The sequence below is a fragment of the Copadichromis virginalis genome, linkage group LG14, assembly GCF_057382275.1.
Source record: "Copadichromis virginalis isolate Kocher_CV1m ecotype Utaka linkage group LG14, C_Virginalis_male_GT1.1, whole genome shotgun sequence".
NCBI classification, from domain to species: domain Eukaryota; kingdom Metazoa; phylum Chordata; class Actinopteri; order Cichliformes; family Cichlidae; genus Copadichromis; species Copadichromis virginalis.
In genome coordinates this window covers 42,202,611-42,223,124 of record NC_140631.1, presented here as the reverse complement: position 1 = coordinate 42,223,124, position 20,514 = coordinate 42,202,611, and the positions used below count along the sequence as shown (strand labels likewise).

The window sequence follows — 20,514 nt, the reverse complement described above, 5'->3', positions numbered from 1 at the left end:
GCCGAGAGCGCCACCTGTCGTCAGTCATGTGCCTGCACTGGGCGGGAGCTAAAGTTCAGCCATGTTTTAAGGAATCGTTGGTAATGAAGTCTGAGGTACCAAGTCGTCAGTTCTTTAACGAATGAAGGTTTAACGTGTGTTGGATCTTTAACTTCGACAGTCTGTCTCTCATATTTATGTTTACTCTGAGTATTTCTAAAGGTAATCCCACTCCTGGTCCAGCTGTTTACTGCCGAGGTCTGATGATGAACCCATTTATACACCAAAAGTTTCACGCCACCCTCACATCACATCAGACCTCGAGCTCAGTGAGCAGCCGATTATTTCAAAAAATGAAAGAGTGGGACAGATGCAGAGCTCCAAGGACTCGTTCACAGATCAGGCAAATGGTTTGTGACAAGAGAAGCCATGACATCAGCAAGCTTATAGCCAATCACATTCCCCGCGCACCGAATGGCTTAAAACTATAGAAAATCATTTAAATACAGAATAATAAAAAAATCCAAAGGCTACAAACATGGCTGCATGTGGCTTGATATCTATACTAGTATATTAGGAGTATGTGGAGCTTCTTGTTAGTTTCATTATAAAGTGTTCCAGTTTTGTGTTTTCACCGGTTGCACCAACTGTATCTGAAATGCAGTCCTGTGAGCTTTACTCCATCATACTTTTGTATATTTATGATTCTTTGTATAACTAGTGTTTGAAACAGCAAACTTGAGTTATTATAAAACATTAGAAACAAATACAACTGGGAAATTTGATTGACTTCCACTACTTCCTGTGCCACTAAGCTCTTAGTATCCACCATTTCACCAGCGGACCACGCACTCCACACCTCCAGTTTCACCCACCAGTGTATATTTCCCACTTCTTCTGTTTTAAGTTGTTTTGTTGGCAAATGGGTGAAAACTGGTGACGTGGAGCTGCATGTGAACCAGACCGCTGTGGTAGATGTTCAGAGGTTCACCGTTTACCTGATAAAGATGAGCTACCAAAACACTGCAAATAAATCATCTATTTTTGTGAGATAGACCATAGACAGGATTGTGTTTGCATTTTATTTTGAAATTTTAATTCCAAACTCAGTTTTAGGATCAGGTTTTGGTTTTAAGCTGTTTCCTCTCTACTCACTGTTTGATTCACTGACACTGGTCTTTACCTGGAAGTGAGGCTGTGTCTCCTGGTAACAGTGTGTTACTTAGTGGTTGCAGAGCGCTAACGTAGTGAGTCGGTTAAACTGTGCAAACTGGAAGGTGAGCTATGCTCTGTGTTACCTAAAGATAACGCTGGCTTTAAGGCAATCCTCGACAGACTCATTAAAGGGTTGTAATAGATTACAAAATGATGGAAAACCTTTTAAAATATGTCACGTCTGTCTTAATTTAGAGTGAAACAGTGGTTACAGCGTGGATTCAACTTCGACATTTCTGACAGATTATATACACGAGAAACGGACCGAGGAGATAAATCCGAGAAAAAGTGTTTTAAATGCTTAAAACCTCATAAATAATCCACGAAACCCTCGTTCCTCTCCTTAATCCTAATCTACACCCCTAAAACTGAAAGCCTCCCAGCCAATCAGGCGACAGCTTCCTCAATAACTGAGTGGCCAATCACACACACACACAGCCATGACTGATTATGTAACAGTTCAACTTTGTATGAGGTCATCACAGTGATGTCGTAGGGGGTGGAATTATAGAGCTCTTTCACACAACGGACAAAACGCGCACACACACACACACACACGCACGCACACACAAACCAAAGCCCATTAATAACACTATGAATCAATAACGTGATAAAAGCAGGAATCATCGCCACCGCCCACGTGGCTTCTTCTTCCTCGTCAGTCCTTCGTGTCTGTGTGACGTCCACCGAGTCCGTTTAGTTTCCAGACAGGAAGTAAGTCTGATCGTCACCAAGTTACAGATTAACTGAAGCTGAAGATTACACCTGCTCCCCCCACCCCACGAAAGAACCTGAACTCTAATTAAGACACTAACGAGCCCGTCAACCCGTCAGCTGACAGACTCCCCCCCCCGTTCCTGCACCACCCCGAGCTGGTCCTTTCAGGTCTGACTACCAGACTTCGCAGCGCTTCCCCGTATTCATGGGTGTCCCTTCGGGGCAGTTAAAGTGGCGGCTGAAGTCCGGAGAGTTGGCGAGCGTGCCGATGACTCTGTATCGGGGAGGACTGTGGGGGTCGGTCACGAGGCCCTCGTGAGCGCTCTCTGGTGTCCGAACTGAGCACCACACCTAAAAGAACAGAACAGAAATCTGAGAAGGGACAAATCTCGATGCAGCATTTGCTTTCATTTTTTTAATCAAATGTCTCACAATCATCTACTTCCTTTGAGCAACAGGAAGTAGATGACTATTATAAGAGGTTCGAGGACAGATCCCTGGGGGACACCAGTGGTAACAGGAAACGGATGGCGTTTGACATTTTCTGAGTTGAATGAACTAATCCCATTTAGGTTTGGCGGTCTAGATCTGTAACTGAAAAAAGCAAATAGCTGAGCTTCGTTGTTTGTCTGCAGCGTCTCACCTGGGCAAATCCAACGAAGAAAAGCTGGTCATTGGTCAGGTTGACAGCAGGAAGTCTTTTCTCATCTCCGTTTCCCTGGATCCATGACCGATAGGCCTTAGGAGGAAAACATCAACACGCGGGTTAGTGGGAGGTGTTGACCTGTTGCTGCAGCGGTTTGTGTTCCTACTCACGTGATACGCGGCCTTTAGCCCCCCATTGTCGGCGATGTTTTCTCCGAGTGTCTGTTTTCCGTTGATGTGTTCTCCGTTGACGGTGTAGCGGCCGTACTGATCCACCATACACTCGGTCCGCTGGCGAAACGCCTCCACGGACGAGTTCTGCCACCATGGCCTCAAGTTTCCTTCTTTATCATACTCACGACCTGATGGACACAAGGACCACATTGCAGCTGTGTTGGTACTTTCCTGAGGTAATCAGGATTACCATCTGTGGTTCTCCAATTGTTTAATGTTTCATGCTCCTGTTTTTGTGGCAGTTTGGAGCCTGAGCCTGTTTTAAGCTCCCGTTAAACATGATTTAGTTCCAGCTCATTAGGTTTGTTTAGTTCATTTTGAGGTAAATTATGGAATTACTGAGGGTCCGCCCCCACGCCTGCCTGTTTTTAAGACCACGTGGACAAATCTGAATTTACATCACAACACATCAGCTGCATGTGCGCCCCGGGCAGCCGACTTCAATCAGACTTCAAAGCCGCACAACAGGAACGACAGTCGGCCGCCAGGACTGCAGCCGTCCGTTAATAATCACCCCAATTCAGAATAAACACAGGCCACGCCCACACTGAGTGCAGTGAATCAAATATGACCTGGAGTGAAACTCACCCTGATCATCAAAGGCATGCGTGAGCTCGTGGCCCATCACCACCCCAATGCCACCAAAGTTCAGTGCCCTGAAAACACAAACACACAGCAGTCAAAACGTTACCCACACACCGAGTCCAGAAACAGCTGCGATTGGTCTGGAAGCTCTTTATAAAAAACACGTTTTATAAAGTTTATAATTAGTATTTTTATATATTTACAGTACACACACACACATGGTGCGGATGACCGGATCAGCACTTAATCAGAACTTTATGCCCAAACTCAGTGATGATTTAAGCCACACCCACAAACTGAAAGTCTAAAGTCCTGCCAGCGCCCCCTACAGTCAGCAGAGCTCATTACAACAACAATAAGAGCAAACAGCATCCTGAAGAGTGTGAAAGCTGAAGAAAAGAACATGTAAAGACAGACAGGCAGACGCATGGACAGGTAGATACTGAGGTAAACAGACTTGGGGTGGTCGTGGGCGTAGAAGGGAGCTTGCAGGATCCCAGCAGGGAAGACGATGCCGTTCTTAGTGGGCATGTAGTAGGCATTAACTGTAGGAGGAGTCATACTCCATCTGGAGGAGGACAGGAAACAAGGAAAGGATTGGGAGGAGGAGGAGAGGAAGAGAGAAAGGAAGGGGAGGGAGAGGAGTTAATCTGCGGTCCAGCCATACCGTATAAATGTTCAGGGATCGTATTTGCAAAGTGTCAGCAAAGACGAGTTACTGACCAGCTGTGATGTGAACCAGAGCTGCTCTTCCAGCACAAACACCAGCTAATCTGTTGGTAGATCTATAAAAACCACTACGACTCTGCACATATACTCAAAACAGTGTGGGCCTTATGATCAGTCCATCTGATGACAGGATTAGCTCTGCGCTCAACTACAAAGATAACTTCTCCCCTTTGCAAAAATCAGCGCCAACAGGAGCAATGTCAGCCTCATGTACATCGATCCTGTTTGGTCCTGGGATATCTCGTCATCAACGACGAATTGTACCAAACACAGATGATACAAATATACTGAATAAGCTGGTATTTTACACAGCCCGCCTACAGCCGCGGTTTAACACATTGACGGAAGCATCAGCGTAGTTCAGTACCAGTCAGAGTCAGCTCGGTGTCACCTGGAGGACTGTCCCTGACCGGGAAACCTCATGTTTATCTTCAGCGCTCCTGTAACACCATTCATACGAGACTCCGACGGGAGAAATGCATTTGTTTCAGTTTAAAACCTCACATTACAAATAAGTCAGGTTTAAACCACAGGTGTGCTCTCTCTGAGACCTGACCTCTGACCTTTACCGGGGCCGGCCAATTCATTTTCCCAAACCTGCACATGAGAAACTAAACTGTGACTTAAGTCTCATAATCAGCTCCACAGACTGAGCGCACAGTTACCTCTGAGCTCATAAATAAAATAGTGAAAATCCTCCATCAGCCCCTGTTTTTAATGCGAGCTCTTGTCCTGTCATTTTGTTAACTAAAAGTCTTTGATGTGTAGGTTTAAATTGGTAAAATAATATAAAAAATAAATAATATAAATAATGTAAACTGATGGTTACACTGCGTTACACTGTGAGTACGACCCCTGAGGACGTGTGCGCCTGTATATTTGTGTAGCTGCGCCTCCTGATGTCGGCGTGTATTAGTGACCTCTGTGTGCACTGATGCACGTGTGCATTACTGGTCTTTGTTGGGAGTCTTCCTCAGCTGGTCGGCCATCACTCGAGAGGAGAAGTTGTAGAAGTTCAACATGTTCTGGAAGAAGCTGTCATCTGACACTTCATACTGAAATACAGAACCAAGCTGTTAGATTACATTAAGTTGAACAGCAGGGGGCAGCACAGCACCACCCAAACGTGAATCTAGAGTCTGACATTCAGAGTCTGCAGGAAACATTTAATTGCAAATGTCCTAAATCGGATTTAGGACGGCTTTCACAGTGTTCCCTCAGTGTGTGCTGTGAAGACGACTGATTACCACCAGTCGTCTTTCTTGGAGCACTTCTTGGTGCTGCCACTTCAAAGCCCTGTGACGTCTCGTGTTTCCTGGTCTGGCTGTTGATTGGCTCTCTGGGAGCCAGGGCGGGATAGCCACCATCACTTACTTCGGTTGGTTTGCAGAGGACCGAGCGATGTTTAGCAGTGTTCACTCACCCCGTCATAAACATCGTCCAACTCCTTGGAGTCCAGGATGAATTCTGGGAAGCCGATCATGTCATAGATTGCATCTGCCTAACGAGGAGCACACAGACAAATCAGTCTTTAACCCTTTTCCTAGTTATCAGCCTTTTTCTGCCTCTTTTCCTGGTGCTGTTGATATTATTTACAGTGAAACTGTTATATTATGGGATACCGGGCACTTTAAGCTCAACTAAGGTAGCCTAACCCGTCTGTAAACCTAACCACCACCAACATTTTCTGTCTCCTACATTTCAAAACCCCAAGGGTACAAACTTTAAGTTGCGTATGCGCTGTGTTTGTGTGTCTGTGTGGACCTTGTCCTTTGCAGCCTGTCTCGTCTGGTCGTCCATCCAGCTGAGTTGGTCTAGCGCTTCTTTGAACGCTGACCGGATGGCGTTGATCATCTTTTCAGCCTGTAAGAGATGAGCGAGTGAGCTCAAACTAACCAGACCTCAATCTGACCTCATGACGAAGTTTCCGAAGGCAGGGCCGGCTCAGTGACTCACAATCTCTTTGCTTTGTTTGTCAAAAGTTGCCTTGACGAACAGCGCTCCCAGCGCAAAGCCCAGGGTGTCGTCAGTGTTCCCAATGCAGGTCTGCCAGCGCGGCGTACAGGACTACGATAAAACACATGCAGTTACAAACTCCTAGGCCCAGTTAGACCAGAGCAGGTGAGTCTACAACCAGTTAGAAGCAGTTAACCTGCTACAGATTGGTATTAGCATAAAGAAGCAGCTGCTTGTTGAAACCAGTCCTGAATGATTGAACCAGTTGGCTCTAACTAAGGTATCACTTCCTTCCTTGGCATAACACATGAAACTAAGCGTGAGCTAACCAATTCAATCCAACTTTATTTATAGAGTACTTTAAAAACAACATGGCTGACCAAGTACTTTCCAGTAAAAAACAGTGAGTAAAAAAACTGTAAAAAAACAAACAAAACTGTATCCCACAGGATGAGTGAATGGTTTCAGACATGACCTTAGTAATGATCAGACCAGCTCTGAGTTTATTGTGTTCGTGTGTGTCTAAGTTGTTATTAAAACAACATGAATTTTAAACACGATGCACAGTATTTTATCAGAATGTCAGAATGTTTAAACAACACACTGATCGCTGTTTCCGGGTTGTTTTAAGCATTCCTTGAAATAAACAATATTCTAGCTAACTGAGGTCACTCTACTTGAAGGGCACCGACTGGTTGGAACCCAAACACCATATTACAACTTACAACTCCAGTTATTCTGACACCAGCTGAATGCACCATCAGTTTAAGGAGTTGAAAAAGAAAGCGTTAGTCCCAGTCAGAAACACAATAACCCAAACACACATTGGTCCATTAGCAGGATTACCAGTTGCAGCAGTAGTAACACTAATGAGTGTATCAGCAGCAGTGGCAGTAGTATTTCAAGCTTCTGTACCTTCTTGGTCCCATAAAGACTCTCCAGCAGTTTGTCCTGAGCATTCTCGAAGCGTTGGTCCAGACTGGCGACACTCTTCTGAACCAATGTCCACATCATGTAGTTGTTCAGCAGACTGGAGACACACACACTTCTCATTACACACCAACCAGGCAGATTTAATAAGCAGGGCAAGAGCAGAGCAAGCAGGGCTGGGCTGGGCAAGCAGGGCATGAGAAGCAGGGGTAGGGCAAACAGGGAAGGGCAAGCAGGGGTAGGGCAGGGAAGCAGGGGAAGAGCAAGCAGGGCAGGGCAAGCAGAGGTAGGATAAGCAGGGCAGGGAAGCAGAGGTAGGATAAGCAGGGCAGGGCAAGCAGAGGTAGGATAAGCAGGGCAGGGCAAGCAGAGGTAGGATAAGCAGGGCAGGGCAAGCAGGGCAGAGCAAGCAGGGCAGAGCAAGCAGGGAAGGATGGATGCCAGGGACTACGTCACTGTGGGACATGTTGGTGAATAAGAAGTTTGTACAGGTTTAATTTAGAACTTTCAGAACTCAGCAGTCAGTGTTGTTCTGCTTATAGTGTTTGGGCTGACAGGAGTGTTACCAGATGCACGTAAACACAGACATAAGTGTTTGATTATTTTTTGATGTTCATTCTTTAAAAATGAACTCGAGAAGTTATTCCTTTAGAAATCGTACTCATCCTAGTTTCTGTTTCACAGTTACTAAGCTCCGCATCTTTAGCTGGAGTGTGATTTGGCTTTTTTATCTGTGCATATTTCTTAAGTTAACCCTCTCACTTCTCAGGCTGCAGCAGTGGGTCAGTCCCCACAGACACCTGTGCTCAAATGTCCGGCTTCACAGCGGTGGGTATACTTCACACAACTTAACTACTGTTTTGTTGTTCACCTATTTAAGCTTTAGACGGTGAAGGTTTTTAATGCATTTACCTGACAAAAATTTGGCTGGTTAATGATTAATTGTGTCTGTGATGTGAGTCTCACTCTGAGTGAGAGTCACGGAGCTGCTCAAACCTGCACTTCATTCATGAGAGCAGCACAGTCTGACAATTCATGTCAATAAGACCTGTGTGTTACCGCTGTGGGGGTGGGGCAGTGGATAGCGGCTGACCTGCGGTCTGTCTTGTTGATGAGCTCCGACACCTGCTGCAGGTACTCTTTGGCATACAGGACGACAGGTTCGGTGTCGTTTAGCTCCAGAGGAGACAGAGAGGATGACAAGTAGTCCAACCAGTCGATGGCTGGAGCCAGCAGCTGGAAAGGCAGAGACACACATCACATCACAATAAAACTGACCCCAGCAATGAACCAATCAACGGGGAAAATGAGACAAAGGAGCATCTGAAGAAGGACAAGGAGGTGAAGCCAGTCAGGAGGATAACAGTGTTGGGAAAAGAACAAAGGAGGGAAGTAAAACAGAGAATCCCAGAGGAGACGCTAACGTCCAGAAAGAATAAAAAAACATAACCACGAAGAGCGAGCAGAGACATCAGAGTGTGTTTAAAGAGTCTGACAGACCAGCAGGCACATCTGCATTCACACGTATGTACACGTGTGTGATTGCTTGCACACGGTGTAGATACACTGTCAGTTTGCTCTGCATATAAAGGCCTTACACTCGAGCCCTCTGTGTTTGCCGGGGTTAGAGACCAGGTATAACCCAAGCTACCACCCCAAACACCCCAAACAATACCATTTCGATTTACAACTTACTACTTAGTCGCAAAAATAAAATCTAAAAAGTTAGCGAATATTTTAAATTTGCGGTATGAAAAACAGGCGAATTTTGCACAAATAATTTGGAGTCACGTTCCACAAATACTGACTCGCGAACAGGCAAAGTGGCTCTGACTTCATGCGCATCTCAAACTTAGCAGCTCCTGTTTGTCTGTGAGAAAGAGCAGTGGGGCTTTTAACAGGGCTGCCTGCCTGTCAGCAGTAATCCTCAGTGTGGGAGCAGACTGCACCACCCGGGGGGGAGATGCAGAGATGGAAAGCTAATCCCTGCTGTCTGCTTTGCTTCAGCTTCAAACAGTCAGAAAGTCAAAAACTGAAGTGTGGAGACTCTGCGGGGAGGAAACACACCACAGTGAATGAGTGGAGGCTTTTTTAAGACAATGGCACAGAAAGCAGCAGCTCACAGCTTTGACACGTTTTGCTCTCCGATCAGCAAAGCCCATGTAAAGTTTCCACAGCCCTAAACAACATGACTTCACCATAGGGTTGTGTACAGCGGAGCAGCGGTCCTCACAGCAACAGGGTCCAGGGTCTGAATCCACCAGCCGGCTGAGGTCATTGGGTTTGTCCGTCCTGTGTGAGGCTACGTGACATTCCCACACTGGCCGTAGGCGTGGACACCAACAGGTTTCTGCGTCTGCGTTACTGTGCAACGGGCTGAGGACGGGGCCAGGTGTACCCCGCCTTTCACCCTGCTACAGCAGAGCAGTGGGCCTCTAGACCCCCACAATACTGCAATGCATGGGTGGAACACGGATGCATCTCTGACATAAACAGATCACAAATCAGCAGTTTCACCTTCTTTCCTGTGTTACCTACACGCAGCAGCCAGGCCTGTGCACACTCACTGAGTACACAGAGTCTGTGAAACACGGAGGAGGCTCAGTCGTGGTTTGGGCTGCGTGTCAGTCGGTGGTGTTGGAGATCTTTGTTAAAAACAATGACTTATGAACTGAGAAAAGTGCCATCACGAATACAGGAAAGCTTCTGATTGGCTGCAGCTTCATTTCTGTGGGTCAGGGATGGGCCTGCCCAGAGCCGGACCTCAGCATCACTGAAGCAGTGTGGGCTCATCCTGACAGGGAACAGAAGGCAGAAACATCCAAAGAAGAAACCTGGAGAACTGAAGATGGTCACAGAGAGCTGCTCACACCAAACGTTCAGTTTCAGCTCATTAGAAATGCACAAACTCTGTTTTTGTCTCATGTGCTATATTTCATGTTTCAATAAATCACTCTGCCTGTTTACATTGACTCAAGACTTTTGCACAGTACTGTACAGCCTGCAGAGTTTGTTCTTTTGTTCTGCAGGAAATATATCAGCTTCTCGGGAGTCTCATTTTCACAGAACTATTAAAAAATGTGCAAAAAATATAAATTTAGATGCTTCAATAAGCAAAATCAAAGCATCTGAAACAATAAATAAAAGAATTAAAATGAATGTGAGGAGGAAGAGTCCAGACTGCTGAGGTCTCCTCCATCTTCACATCAACCATGTTTATATAATAACCTGTTATCTAACCTCCCTCCCTCTCTCAGAGGTGCAGTCACATAGCAACGACTCATGGCAACGGTAGCCATGGGGACCCCTGAAGCATCTGCAGCCCTGGAGGACAGAGAGCTGCAGCAGACAGGCTGCGCCGCCACGACATCAGAGCCACAACGCCGACGATGAAACACATCTGCTGAATTACTGTGGCAGGAGGACGCGTCAGAGGAACGCGAGGAGAAAACACAAACGCACAGTCTGAGCGCTGCAGAACAAACGCTGTAATCTGACCTGAGATCAGAGAAATGAACCCAAACCCAGTTAGCAGCAGGAAAGAGGATGCACACAAGCGTCACGCTGATAAAGACCGATGAACATTGGCCGTCCGTTTGTCTCCATCACCCCTGACAGCCACCACCCGTGACCTCTGACCTTTTGTCCAACTGCTTTCATGTTGATTCTGTCAGGCTGCGTCTGCTCGACGCGTCTCTGAAGCTCTTTGACTTTCGGTGACTTTTTGAATATTTCCAGCAAACATTTTTCTGACAGTGAATTCTGCACATGTGACGCCGTTTCACAACATGACAGCGAATCAAACACAATACAAAGTGAAGCCTCCGTTCACATCTGCGACTCTACGTAGACTCAGACCTCGTGACTCAAACGACGACAGCTCTCGGCTCAAAACAGAAACGGTGACGAGCCAGATGGACACAGGTGAAGATTCACTTCCTGTCCAGCCTCAGAGGAAACAACCTAGAATGTGGGAGGAGAGGCTCTGAACCCTCACGTCTTTCAGATGTTTGCCAAACATCACTAGGTTCCTTCAGTAACAGTGGCCTGTGATGTAACCAGACACAGAAACCAATCAGGACGCCAGCCTCACCTGCAGCTCCGCGATGGTGACCTTGTGGTAGATCTTCTCTTCGTCTCGCCGCTGGTCCTGTGGGACGGTGATGTTGGCAAGCCCTGTCTCAAAGTCCATAATCTGCTGCATCTGAGCCTGAGTGGAGCTCCTCTCGCCCCCCAGCAGCATCCCCAGCTCCACCATGTAGTCCAGGTACGCCACCAACACCTGGAAGAAGTCAGGTTTATTCTATTTAAGCTTCAATAAAGTCAGCATGTCACTGGAAGAGGTACACCGCTCCAGGCATTCTTACCTTCTCATTGGCTGTCTTGTTAAGGTAATAGTCCCTGGATGGCAGAAAGAGCCCTGATTGGTCCACCTGCAGAAGAGATCGACACGGTGACTCTGTGACAGCACAGAAGTCATTTGAAAGCTTCTCTTTCTGCTGTCGCAGACAAATACAAAAAGCAAACACGTCTGCAGAAGCTTGAAGCATAAGTATTCTAGTATGAAATAGTATGAAATAGTTTAAGTTAAAGAGGAAACTGAGACAGATGTTCATTCAGTGGCTCATCGGCTGAATGTGTCACCAGGTGTTTCTGCTTCACCTGAATGACGTTGCTGTTGGAGTTTTTGGGATCGGCGCTGACTCCGACGCTGAAGAACGGCTGACCTCGGTACGGACCGGAGACCACCTTCAGAACATCCATGAAGTTGTCTTTGTCCCAGGGGCCCGTCATGTTCCAGCCTCCAATCTGCACACAGTTCACATTTACTGGAATAACAAAGCAGAAACGTGGAAATCCACGGATGCTAAACAGAACACTGTCATCCAAAATCCCATTTCCTGTAAGTATAGTGATGGCAAACCTAAAGTTCCACGTGCTGTAGATGATAAAGTGATGACAGCAAAGGAAACCCAACTATCAGGTGCTCCCTCTTTGAGCTGGACTCGGTGACAGTGGAAAAACAAATGAAAGCGTATAAATAAAACGTAACACTGACGTTATCACTTCCGTGTGTTTACAGACTGAATCCTAACCCTGTACGCTGATGATACTTTATTATTGATTTTGCTACATATAAAGTTTCCATCCAGGATTCATTTTACTCCAATTAGGAAACATCCCACAGGAAGGAAGCACAGGATTACTTCAAAATAAAAGCTTAAAAGAAATGATTTTTAAAAAAAACTGGAATAAAACCAACTAAAGATTTTAAACAAATATTACAAAGTTTAACACAAAGATGCTGCTACAGTCCTGTGATAAAGGGTCCAGGTGAAACTACTGTAATACCTGCAGTTCTATTATTTTATAATAATAAATTTTATTGTAACTGATCAAACAGGAAGTTTGAAGTCGTAGCAGAGCGAGAACACGCTGATTGGTCCAACAATCATGTTTATAGTGTTCATGAAGTTTCGATGGAATAACACATTTGCTTTTACTTTGTGTTGAATCGTGCAGATTTCTGTGCTTTGTTTTGATTTGGGAAGCTTCTGAGCTACAACGATGAATGTGCAATAAATGGAACAACAACGTTCCCGAGTGTGGACTTCGCTCCACGTCCTTTACTTTGGGATCATTTGATTAAGCAGCTTGACTGTGGTCACAACACAAAATTAAACCGTTGTGGTAATTTGTTATGATAACATACAAAATATCCTCAGTATTGTATGAATGAAAAAGGATTTTCACCACCAACCACAAAGATCCTGAGGGTCATTTTACAGTAAAGAGATGAAAACAATAATGTTTCCTCGTTAGTCTCTCGTTTCTCCTGCGTTTCATTCTGCAGGACAAAAACCCTCCAAACTCACTTCTGTCTCCAACCTTAAACACTTGGAGCAAATTTGCCTGAGTGATGCGGTTGCCATGGTGACCGGCTGTACCTTGGTGATGAGGTCTATGAGAGGCTGAGCTCCGAGCTCTTCGATCCTCTGGGTGTTGAGGCAGGACAGGTAGTAGGACTGAGTCTTCCTCTCTGCTTCGCTGCTGCCGTTAAACGTCCCGTTCTCTAAAGAACGAAAACAAACTTTGTAAACTAAAAAGTCCGCGTTTAGAAAGCTGGCCGTGTGCTCGTCTTTAACAGTAAAGTTTCACAGTGTTAACAGGGTGAAGCCAGCAGCGAGACCATTAGCTAGTTAATGATCTCTGCACGCATCTCTCCGCCCGCCGGCGTACCCAGCAGGTGTTTGAGCAGCGCCTGGTTCTGCTCCCAGATGCTGTTGAAGGTGGACCAGCGCGAGCGTCCGTCAGGCAGTGGGTTCTTCCTCATCCAGCCTCCGCAGGCAAACTGGTAGAAGTCCTGGCAGGGGTCGGCGCTGCGGTCCATCGCCTCCACGATCTGACTGGCCACAGTGACACAGGCCTCCGACAGGCACAGGCCACGCCCACTGTCTGCAGAGCATCATGGGTGAGAAAAAAAGTCAAGGTCAAAGAAAAGAGTTGTAATTATGAGAGGACGGGAGGACGTCATGAAGGTTATTATGGAGGCAGAAAAGATAAAGATACAGAAAGGAAGGAGAATGGAAAAGCAAAGAGATGGAGACAAAGAAACAAAAGAAAGGAGGAGGCATGGGGACGATCCATAACGCGGGTGAGGAGGAAAGAGAGGAAAGGCGGAGACAGGAAAAAAGGAAAGGCTGAGGTGGACAGAAGGGCATCGGGAAGGAAAGGAGGACGTAGAGATGGAAAGGCAAAGGTGTGAAGGTTAAGGAGGAGCAGCAACAGAAGCCAACACCAAGGAAGCAAGAACCGAAAGAGGGAAGGAAAGGAGGCAAGAACTATAGGAAAAAGGAGGTAGAGGAGTGAAGGAGGGATCCATCACCTGAGCTGAAGCCGAGTCCCAGGACCACCAGGCAGGCCAGTAGAGCCAGGAGGGCGGCCAGCAGCAGGACTGAGAGCAGGACCTCCAGCTGAGTCCTCCTCCCCAGGATGTCCACACCACCCTTCCTGAAGCCCACCTGAGACACAAAGACGGTGTCATCCATCCATGATCCAGGTAATGGTCATATTTAAGCTCAAATCCACATTTAGGAAAACTGTCTTCAAATCTCGATGAGCTGTGGTGAAGTTAGAGCGCTGACCACAAGGTGTGCATGTCACAGTGTCGGGATAATGTCCCACAATGCAATGCACGCATCAGGAAAAAGTCTGTTTACCATTTACTGGGATTATACATGGATGTATGTGGACACAGGGATGAGCGACGCCACCTGTAGGATCGTACTGGAGCTGCTATGAAGTTCACTTCAGCACCTTCAACTTCAGAAGCTTCAAGTACTGAAAGTGTTTTCTTTGTGCTGCTGTGGAAGCGCAGCAGCGTGTCCTAGCGGCTGCTCGAGCACACGGAGCAGGTCAGCCTGACCTCAGGCTGGTTCACATCGTGTAATTACTCACCTGGATGATTGAGAATGCATCAAGACACAAACCAAGGCTGCAGATCAAATGTCCACAAACGCAGAGTCTGTTTCCCGTTTCATGCCCCAAATAGTTTGATGCACTCTGTGATTTATTTGCTATTTTTTAATTATTGTGTAACCTCTTGGTTACATACAATACAGCTTTATTTCTATAGCACATTTAAAACCAAAGGTACAGACAAAATAAGAAGTAAAACATTCGTTTAGAAGATAAAATTACAGGGTATTCATAAATATAAGGTAAATGCAGTGGGACATTAGTAGAAGATAAGTAACATGAGGGTGAAACATGGGGGAAGTGCACTAACGAACTGAAAACGCTCAGTCAAACAGGTGAGTTTCTAACTGAGATTTAAATGAGTAGATGGAGTCAGAGGCGCGAACAGCAGGAAGATTGTTCCGGAGGCTCGAGGCTGCCGGGCAAAAGCACCTCTGGTCTTTACCAGGATCCAGGCTGAACCGAGAGTAACTGTCCTGATGACCTTAGGGCTCTGCCAGGGGTATATGGAGGGAGTTCAGTGAGGTAGCACGGCGCAGTATTGTTTATGATTTTAAAGGTAAGCCACAGAATTTCAAACTCAATTCGGTATTTGACAGGGAGGCAGTGCAGGTGAGCAAGGACTGGGCTGACAGAGGCAAACCTTGTGGTTCCAGTCAGAAGGCGTCCGGCAGTGTTGTGGACAAGCTGCGATCTATAAGAAGGGCGGAGACCAAAGTAACGGGATTACAGTCGTCTAATCTAGAGGTCACAGAAGTTTCTCGAGGTCCTTCTCTGGTATGTAGTGCTTGGCCTTGGAGATTTGATGCAGTTGGTAGAAACTAGATTTAACTACAGAGGATAGTTGCTGTCAAACTTAAAGGAGCTGTCAAAGAGAACACCTAAGTTGCTAACAGTGCCAGAAAGAAAGGCGGCAAGAGTGTCAGCAAACTGGCCCGTGAAGCATGGCTGTGGAGCAGCACGATTTCTTCTCATTCAATATCAGAGAGCTATCAGAGCCAGGAGCGCTGAAACAGTGTAATGACGACGAAATGTCAGCCGAAAATAAATTCACATCCACAGTAATTAAGGTCCTGATAGTGACGGACGATGAGGCCGCACCGTCTCCACCTTCTAACACATCCTCATTTTAAACTGATTTATAAGTGCTCAGCGTGTGCAGAAGTCTTGAATCGTTTGCTTGCCAGTAGTCAGACTCTCCTGTAGGTTCTTCTCTGGCTCGCTGAAAAAGTACTCGTCAGATGTTTTTCACTCATTCGCAGTCCCGTCCTCGTGCCTGACCATTTTCACAGCAACATGAACTCTGACCTGTGTGACCTCAGCAGATGAGCCTGGGCTGTGTCTGGTTAGCAGAGGACCAGCTTCATGGTGATGGAAATGCTGCCCAGCACATGATGGTGGACCTCAGCACCACTGAAGCCGTGTGGGATCATCCTGACAGAGCACAGAACAAACGCAGAAACATGCAAAGAACAGCTTTGAATGTCCTTCAGGAAGCCTGGAGAACCGTTCCTGGAGAACGTCACAGAGCTGCCTGAGAGCTGCTTCACACTGATACTCAGCTTTCGTCTGAGACGCTGGGTTTTCATGTTTGCAGCAGTTCTCCTGAACAGTTCTGTGATTTCAGACATCCTGCTTGTTTAGTGCGTGGTTGCGCTGTGACGTAACTGGAAGCCTGCGCGGTGCAGCACAGGCCTGATGGATTAAGAGGTTGCAGACGTGGGGCCAGAAGTTTGTGTCTGAACGCTCTGTCCTCCCCTCGCTGCCAAAATGTTCCCCAGCAGCCTTGGTGGCGGAGCTCCAGACCTCCTGCTGCTCCTCTCTTTGTTGGTGGTGGACTCACACTGCGGGGCCCCTGTTGGGTTTTCAGTCTGACCCCGCAAAGGCCTGCATGCAGGGGGTTGATGCCACTGGGTCTGGGACTTCACCTGGGACCAGTTAAAAGGCTTAAAGTGGTTTCCACTGTCGCTCAGAGCTGCTCTCTGTAAGGCTGAGAGGTCGCGACCTCGCCGTGACGCGCCTGACGCTGCGATCTGAGCTTTACAAATAAAATGAATTTCCTGTAGATGTGACGTGTTTGCCGCGTTCACTGACCTCCACTCTGTCAGGAGACGAGGCCGCCTCAGCCGGCACGTCGGACACCTCCTCCTCCTCCAGGGTTGCTCGCTTATAGCTGGACATCTGTGGAGAGAGAGGCAGGCAGTCAGAGACGTGCACCCTGACGCATACATAAGAAAAACAGCCGAGAAAATTGAATCTGCGGGGCGGAAACACAGAGCAGAGCTTCTGGAAACGCTGCCAAATGATCATCAACCTTTATTAAAACAGAGCCTCTCAGCCTGGCTCAGCTGCAGCATCGACGTAGGAAGCACTGCTGGGTCTGACAGGGTGGGGTTACAGCTGACCTGCAGTCACGCTGCACACAGACGTGAACCGAGGATAACTGTGACGAACACGTTTGTCGCTGGAGCCTGTCTTTGGGTTTCAAGGATGGCTTTCATTACAAATGTAAGAGGAACCTGTTGAACCAACAGGTGCACACACAGAAAACAGGTGGGACTCAGTGAATCACACGCGTGTCCACGCTACACCCACAGGTAAACTCAGTTTCTACACTAAGATCACTAAAAGGCTGATTTATTTGACTTAATCTGAACAAAAACAGCTGATGTCCTGATGCACGCTCAATCATCCAGGTAAGGAAATCCCAAAAGTCAAAGGAGCTTTTAAAGAAAAGCGTCTGGACTTCTTTAAGTTGCTTGAAGACGTTTCGCCTCTCATCCGAGAAGCTTCTTCAGTCCTGAACTGAAGAAGCTTCGATCTCCTTTGACTACGATGACCTGGATGACCGAGAACCTTCACAGACATGAATCCCAAAAGGCTGATTCTGCTCATCTGTTCGCCCTGAAACCAGCAGCACTGAGTGAAAGGAGGGAAAGACCATCTCTGAATCGAGGAGGGGGCCTAAGGGTACATCTGTCACCAAATGCTGTGATTGCAGCCTTTCCCCAACTCTCTGTGAATGGGACTCATGGTTATTGATCAGTGGGCTTTGATTCAATTCAATTTTATTTATATAGCGCCAAATCACAACAAAAGTCGCCTCAAGGTGCTTCATAGATACAGAGAAAAACCCAACAATCATATGACCCCCTATGAGCAGCACTTTGGCAACAGTGGGAAGGAAAAACTCCCTTTTAACAGGAAGAAACCTCCGGCAGAACCAGGCTCAGGGAGGGGCGGGGCCATCTGCTGCGACCGGTTGGGGTGAGAGAAGGAAGACAGGATAAAGACATGCTGTGGAAGAGAGACAGAGGTTAATAACAGATATGATTCAATGCAGAGAGGTCTGTTAATACATAGTGAGTGAGAAAGGTGACTGGAAAGGAAAAACTCAATGCATCATGGGAATCCCCCGGCAGCCTACGTCTATTGCAGCATAACTAAGGGAGGATTCAGGGTCACCTGCTCCACCCCTAACTATATGCTTTAGCAAAAAGGAAAGTTTGAAGCCTAATCTTGAAAGTAGAGATAGTGTCTGTCTCCTGAATCCAAACTGGAAGCTGGCGAAATCTGGTGGCGTTTACATGAGCCTGTCAGGAGTCGGGCTGCACAAATAAATATCAGCTCATGTTGAAGTGTCTCAAAGGTGTTGGTGTGGAGGCCAAAACAGGCCGCAGGCGTAGCAGCACTGACAACAGCTGATGATTTTGAAATGGAGATGGAACAATTTCAGAATAATGGTCCTCAATGAAAACAAAGACTCATCAGAGAACCCGGAGGAATCGCAGGGACATGGCCGATAACTGCCACCTTCATTAAAACATCCACGCTCAGCAGCTCGACGTGTTGTCCACACGTGCAGGCTACTGCTCCATCACGGAGAAGGAGCCAGGTGGAGGAGCGTGAACCCAGAAACAGGACGAAGCAGAGCCAGCACCGCCGGGCAGCTGCTGTCCTCGGCTCTCAGACCATCACAGACTGGCGTTGGCGATGAGCGTGGACTGTCCCTGCGAAGGACTCTGTGTTTGTGCAGCGACAGATGAATAAATATGAGAAACGTGCAGCTCGTGCAGTAAACTGAGAGCAGAGCGGGGCTCAGCATGAGGAGACAGTTAACTGTGATCAAATAAATCTGCACTTCCTCTGTTTACCCTCGGCCCCCTTCTCCCTCCTCCCCCACGCCGACTGCACCTCCACCCCCTCGCTCATTGTGTGGCAGAAGCACAAACAGCACGGCGCTCCACCCTGCAGGGAGAAGCGAGCGCTGATCCCGGACCAGGGCAGAGACATAAACTCAAACAGCTGCGCTCCGTTTTCACCACAACACCAGCTCACATACTGCTTATGGGCGCCATGGAAACCACCGTGTGCGGTGCTAACTGTTAGCGTGTTAGCAGTGAAGCTGTGCTGAAGGCGTGAGGATGATGATGATGATGGTCTGAACCACAGTTTACAGCTGATCTGAACTCTGACCAAAACTATGCAGACGCCCCCCTCGCCCCTCCTCCACCCTCACCCCCCTGCACTTTGTAAGAAATCCCACAAAGTGGAGCTTCGTGTTGTTTGTGCTGAGTAAATGTTTCCCTTCAGGCCTGCGGGGGCGCGGCCGCCCCTGGGGGGGCTGAAGTTTGAAGGTTTCACTGCACTCTTTCCTTTTTGAGTAGTTTGACTTCATTGAGCGCTTTGGTTTTCGTCACCCTCCAGTGAAATATGATGTTTTTACAGGGTGTCTTTACTGTTGTGAATCACAGGAATGTTTCAGGGCAATGAAGCATATGTTGAGCAGGTTGGTGGGGGCCCCGAGGGCCGACACACCTCAGAGCCGCCGTCCTGTTTCAGCATCAACCGACTGGAGCGCTCGTAGAGGGCGACTCCTTCATAGTCTGACTGTACTGACGTCTACGCCAAACGAGGCTCTGCACCAGCTGATCTCCGAGCTCAGTGAACTCTTTGCTGATGACTTTATAGACTCAGCCGCTGGTTTCATGTCTTAATAAATAAAACACGAAGTTCATTTTGAAACGATGTCCCGTTTGAGTCAAGGAGCAGAAAGCAGGGGAAGATTAACGAGCGGGGCTTCGCTGTGACTGCAGTGCGAGCTTGCAGCGTTCCTCAGTGTCTCGGACGGATCCACCGCCCGCTCGCCAAAAGCTCCGACAGCAGAACCGCTCAGTGCGAGGCCTAAAGAGCACCTGAATGTGCAGGCCTGCAGTCGCACACGTCTCGTGGTTTCACACAGACGCTTTTACGTGGCCTACGCTTACATCAAAGGCAACTTTTGTAAGTATCCTGAAGGAACAGCCCCCCCTGATACGACCTTTGACCTTTGACGGTTCAATCAGAAACAACACAAAGAGGGACTTTCCTAAAAGCTAGATGTTGGCGAGTGTGATGGCTTCAGACAAGCGTGGGCCCGCACATGAGCCCGAGTGAGTGTAACCATGGAAACGTGCGTCACACCGACACTTATCCGAGTCGACCTCAAACAGCCGACCCCACGCGAGCGGCGAGCTCCAGCAGCTTCTGAGGATGGATTTCTCCCACCGCGGGTCACAAAGGAGGCGCGGCAGCGGGTCTGTCTCAGTGTCAGCGGAGGGTGGGAGCGTCTTCCGGTCTGTCCTCGGAGGCTCCGCGGTCTCACGGTCCTGCTGTCCTACAGGAAACCAAAGGTTTCCAACTGTTTCCTTCCTCGGGACCCACTCGGGGGCTGTCTCTCTCTCTCTCCCTGTCTCACTCTCTGTCAGTGTCTCTCATCCGGCTCTGTTCTCTTTAATTGATGACGCACACAGAGGGGGAGAGAGGGGGGAGTGGGTTGCTAGGAGACAGGAGACAGGAGTGTGTGTTATATCTCTCTGTAGAGGTTGATGTCATTGTGTGTGTGTGTGTGTGTGTGTGTGTGTGTGTGTGTGTGTGTGTGTGTGTGTGTGTGTGTGTGTAATTAAATAATGCCAGTGAATCATCTCCATTCAGCTCGGATGGAGTTCACTGCAGCTTATATAACGCCTGTCTGTCTGTTCTGGATGTGAAGTCTGCTCTTTTGTC

At 47.6% G+C, this 20,514-nt stretch overlaps 1 protein-coding gene across 1 annotated transcript in view; it reads right to left on the bottom strand.

The window, feature by feature from the left end:
* Positions 1-275: 275 nt before the first annotated feature.
* The window catches only part of ece2b (endothelin converting enzyme 2b), a 38,085-nt gene continuing 17,846 nt past the window's right edge, over positions 276-20,514 (bottom strand). The window contains exons 2-19 of the mRNA XM_085431017.1: positions 16,564-16,650; positions 13,877-14,012; positions 13,231-13,446; positions 12,939-13,063; positions 11,653-11,799; positions 11,358-11,423; positions 11,084-11,272; positions 8,084-8,226; positions 6,976-7,090; positions 6,061-6,171; positions 5,869-5,967; positions 5,528-5,605; positions 5,056-5,159; positions 3,833-3,943; positions 3,379-3,446; positions 2,728-2,918; positions 2,555-2,650; positions 276-2,262 (exon numbers count right to left, since the gene is read on the bottom strand). Coding sequence (XP_085287143.1) covers positions 2,086-2,262; positions 2,555-2,650; positions 2,728-2,918; positions 3,379-3,446; positions 3,833-3,943; positions 5,056-5,159; positions 5,528-5,605; positions 5,869-5,967; positions 6,061-6,171; positions 6,976-7,090; positions 8,084-8,226; positions 11,084-11,272; positions 11,358-11,423; positions 11,653-11,799; positions 12,939-13,063; positions 13,231-13,446; positions 13,877-14,012; positions 16,564-16,650 — 2,259 coding nt within the window. The 3' untranslated portion in view covers positions 276-2,085. The remainder of the gene's footprint in view (positions 2,263-2,554; positions 2,651-2,727; positions 2,919-3,378; positions 3,447-3,832; positions 3,944-5,055; positions 5,160-5,527; positions 5,606-5,868; positions 5,968-6,060; positions 6,172-6,975; positions 7,091-8,083; positions 8,227-11,083; positions 11,273-11,357; positions 11,424-11,652; positions 11,800-12,938; positions 13,064-13,230; positions 13,447-13,876; positions 14,013-16,563; positions 16,651-20,514) is intronic.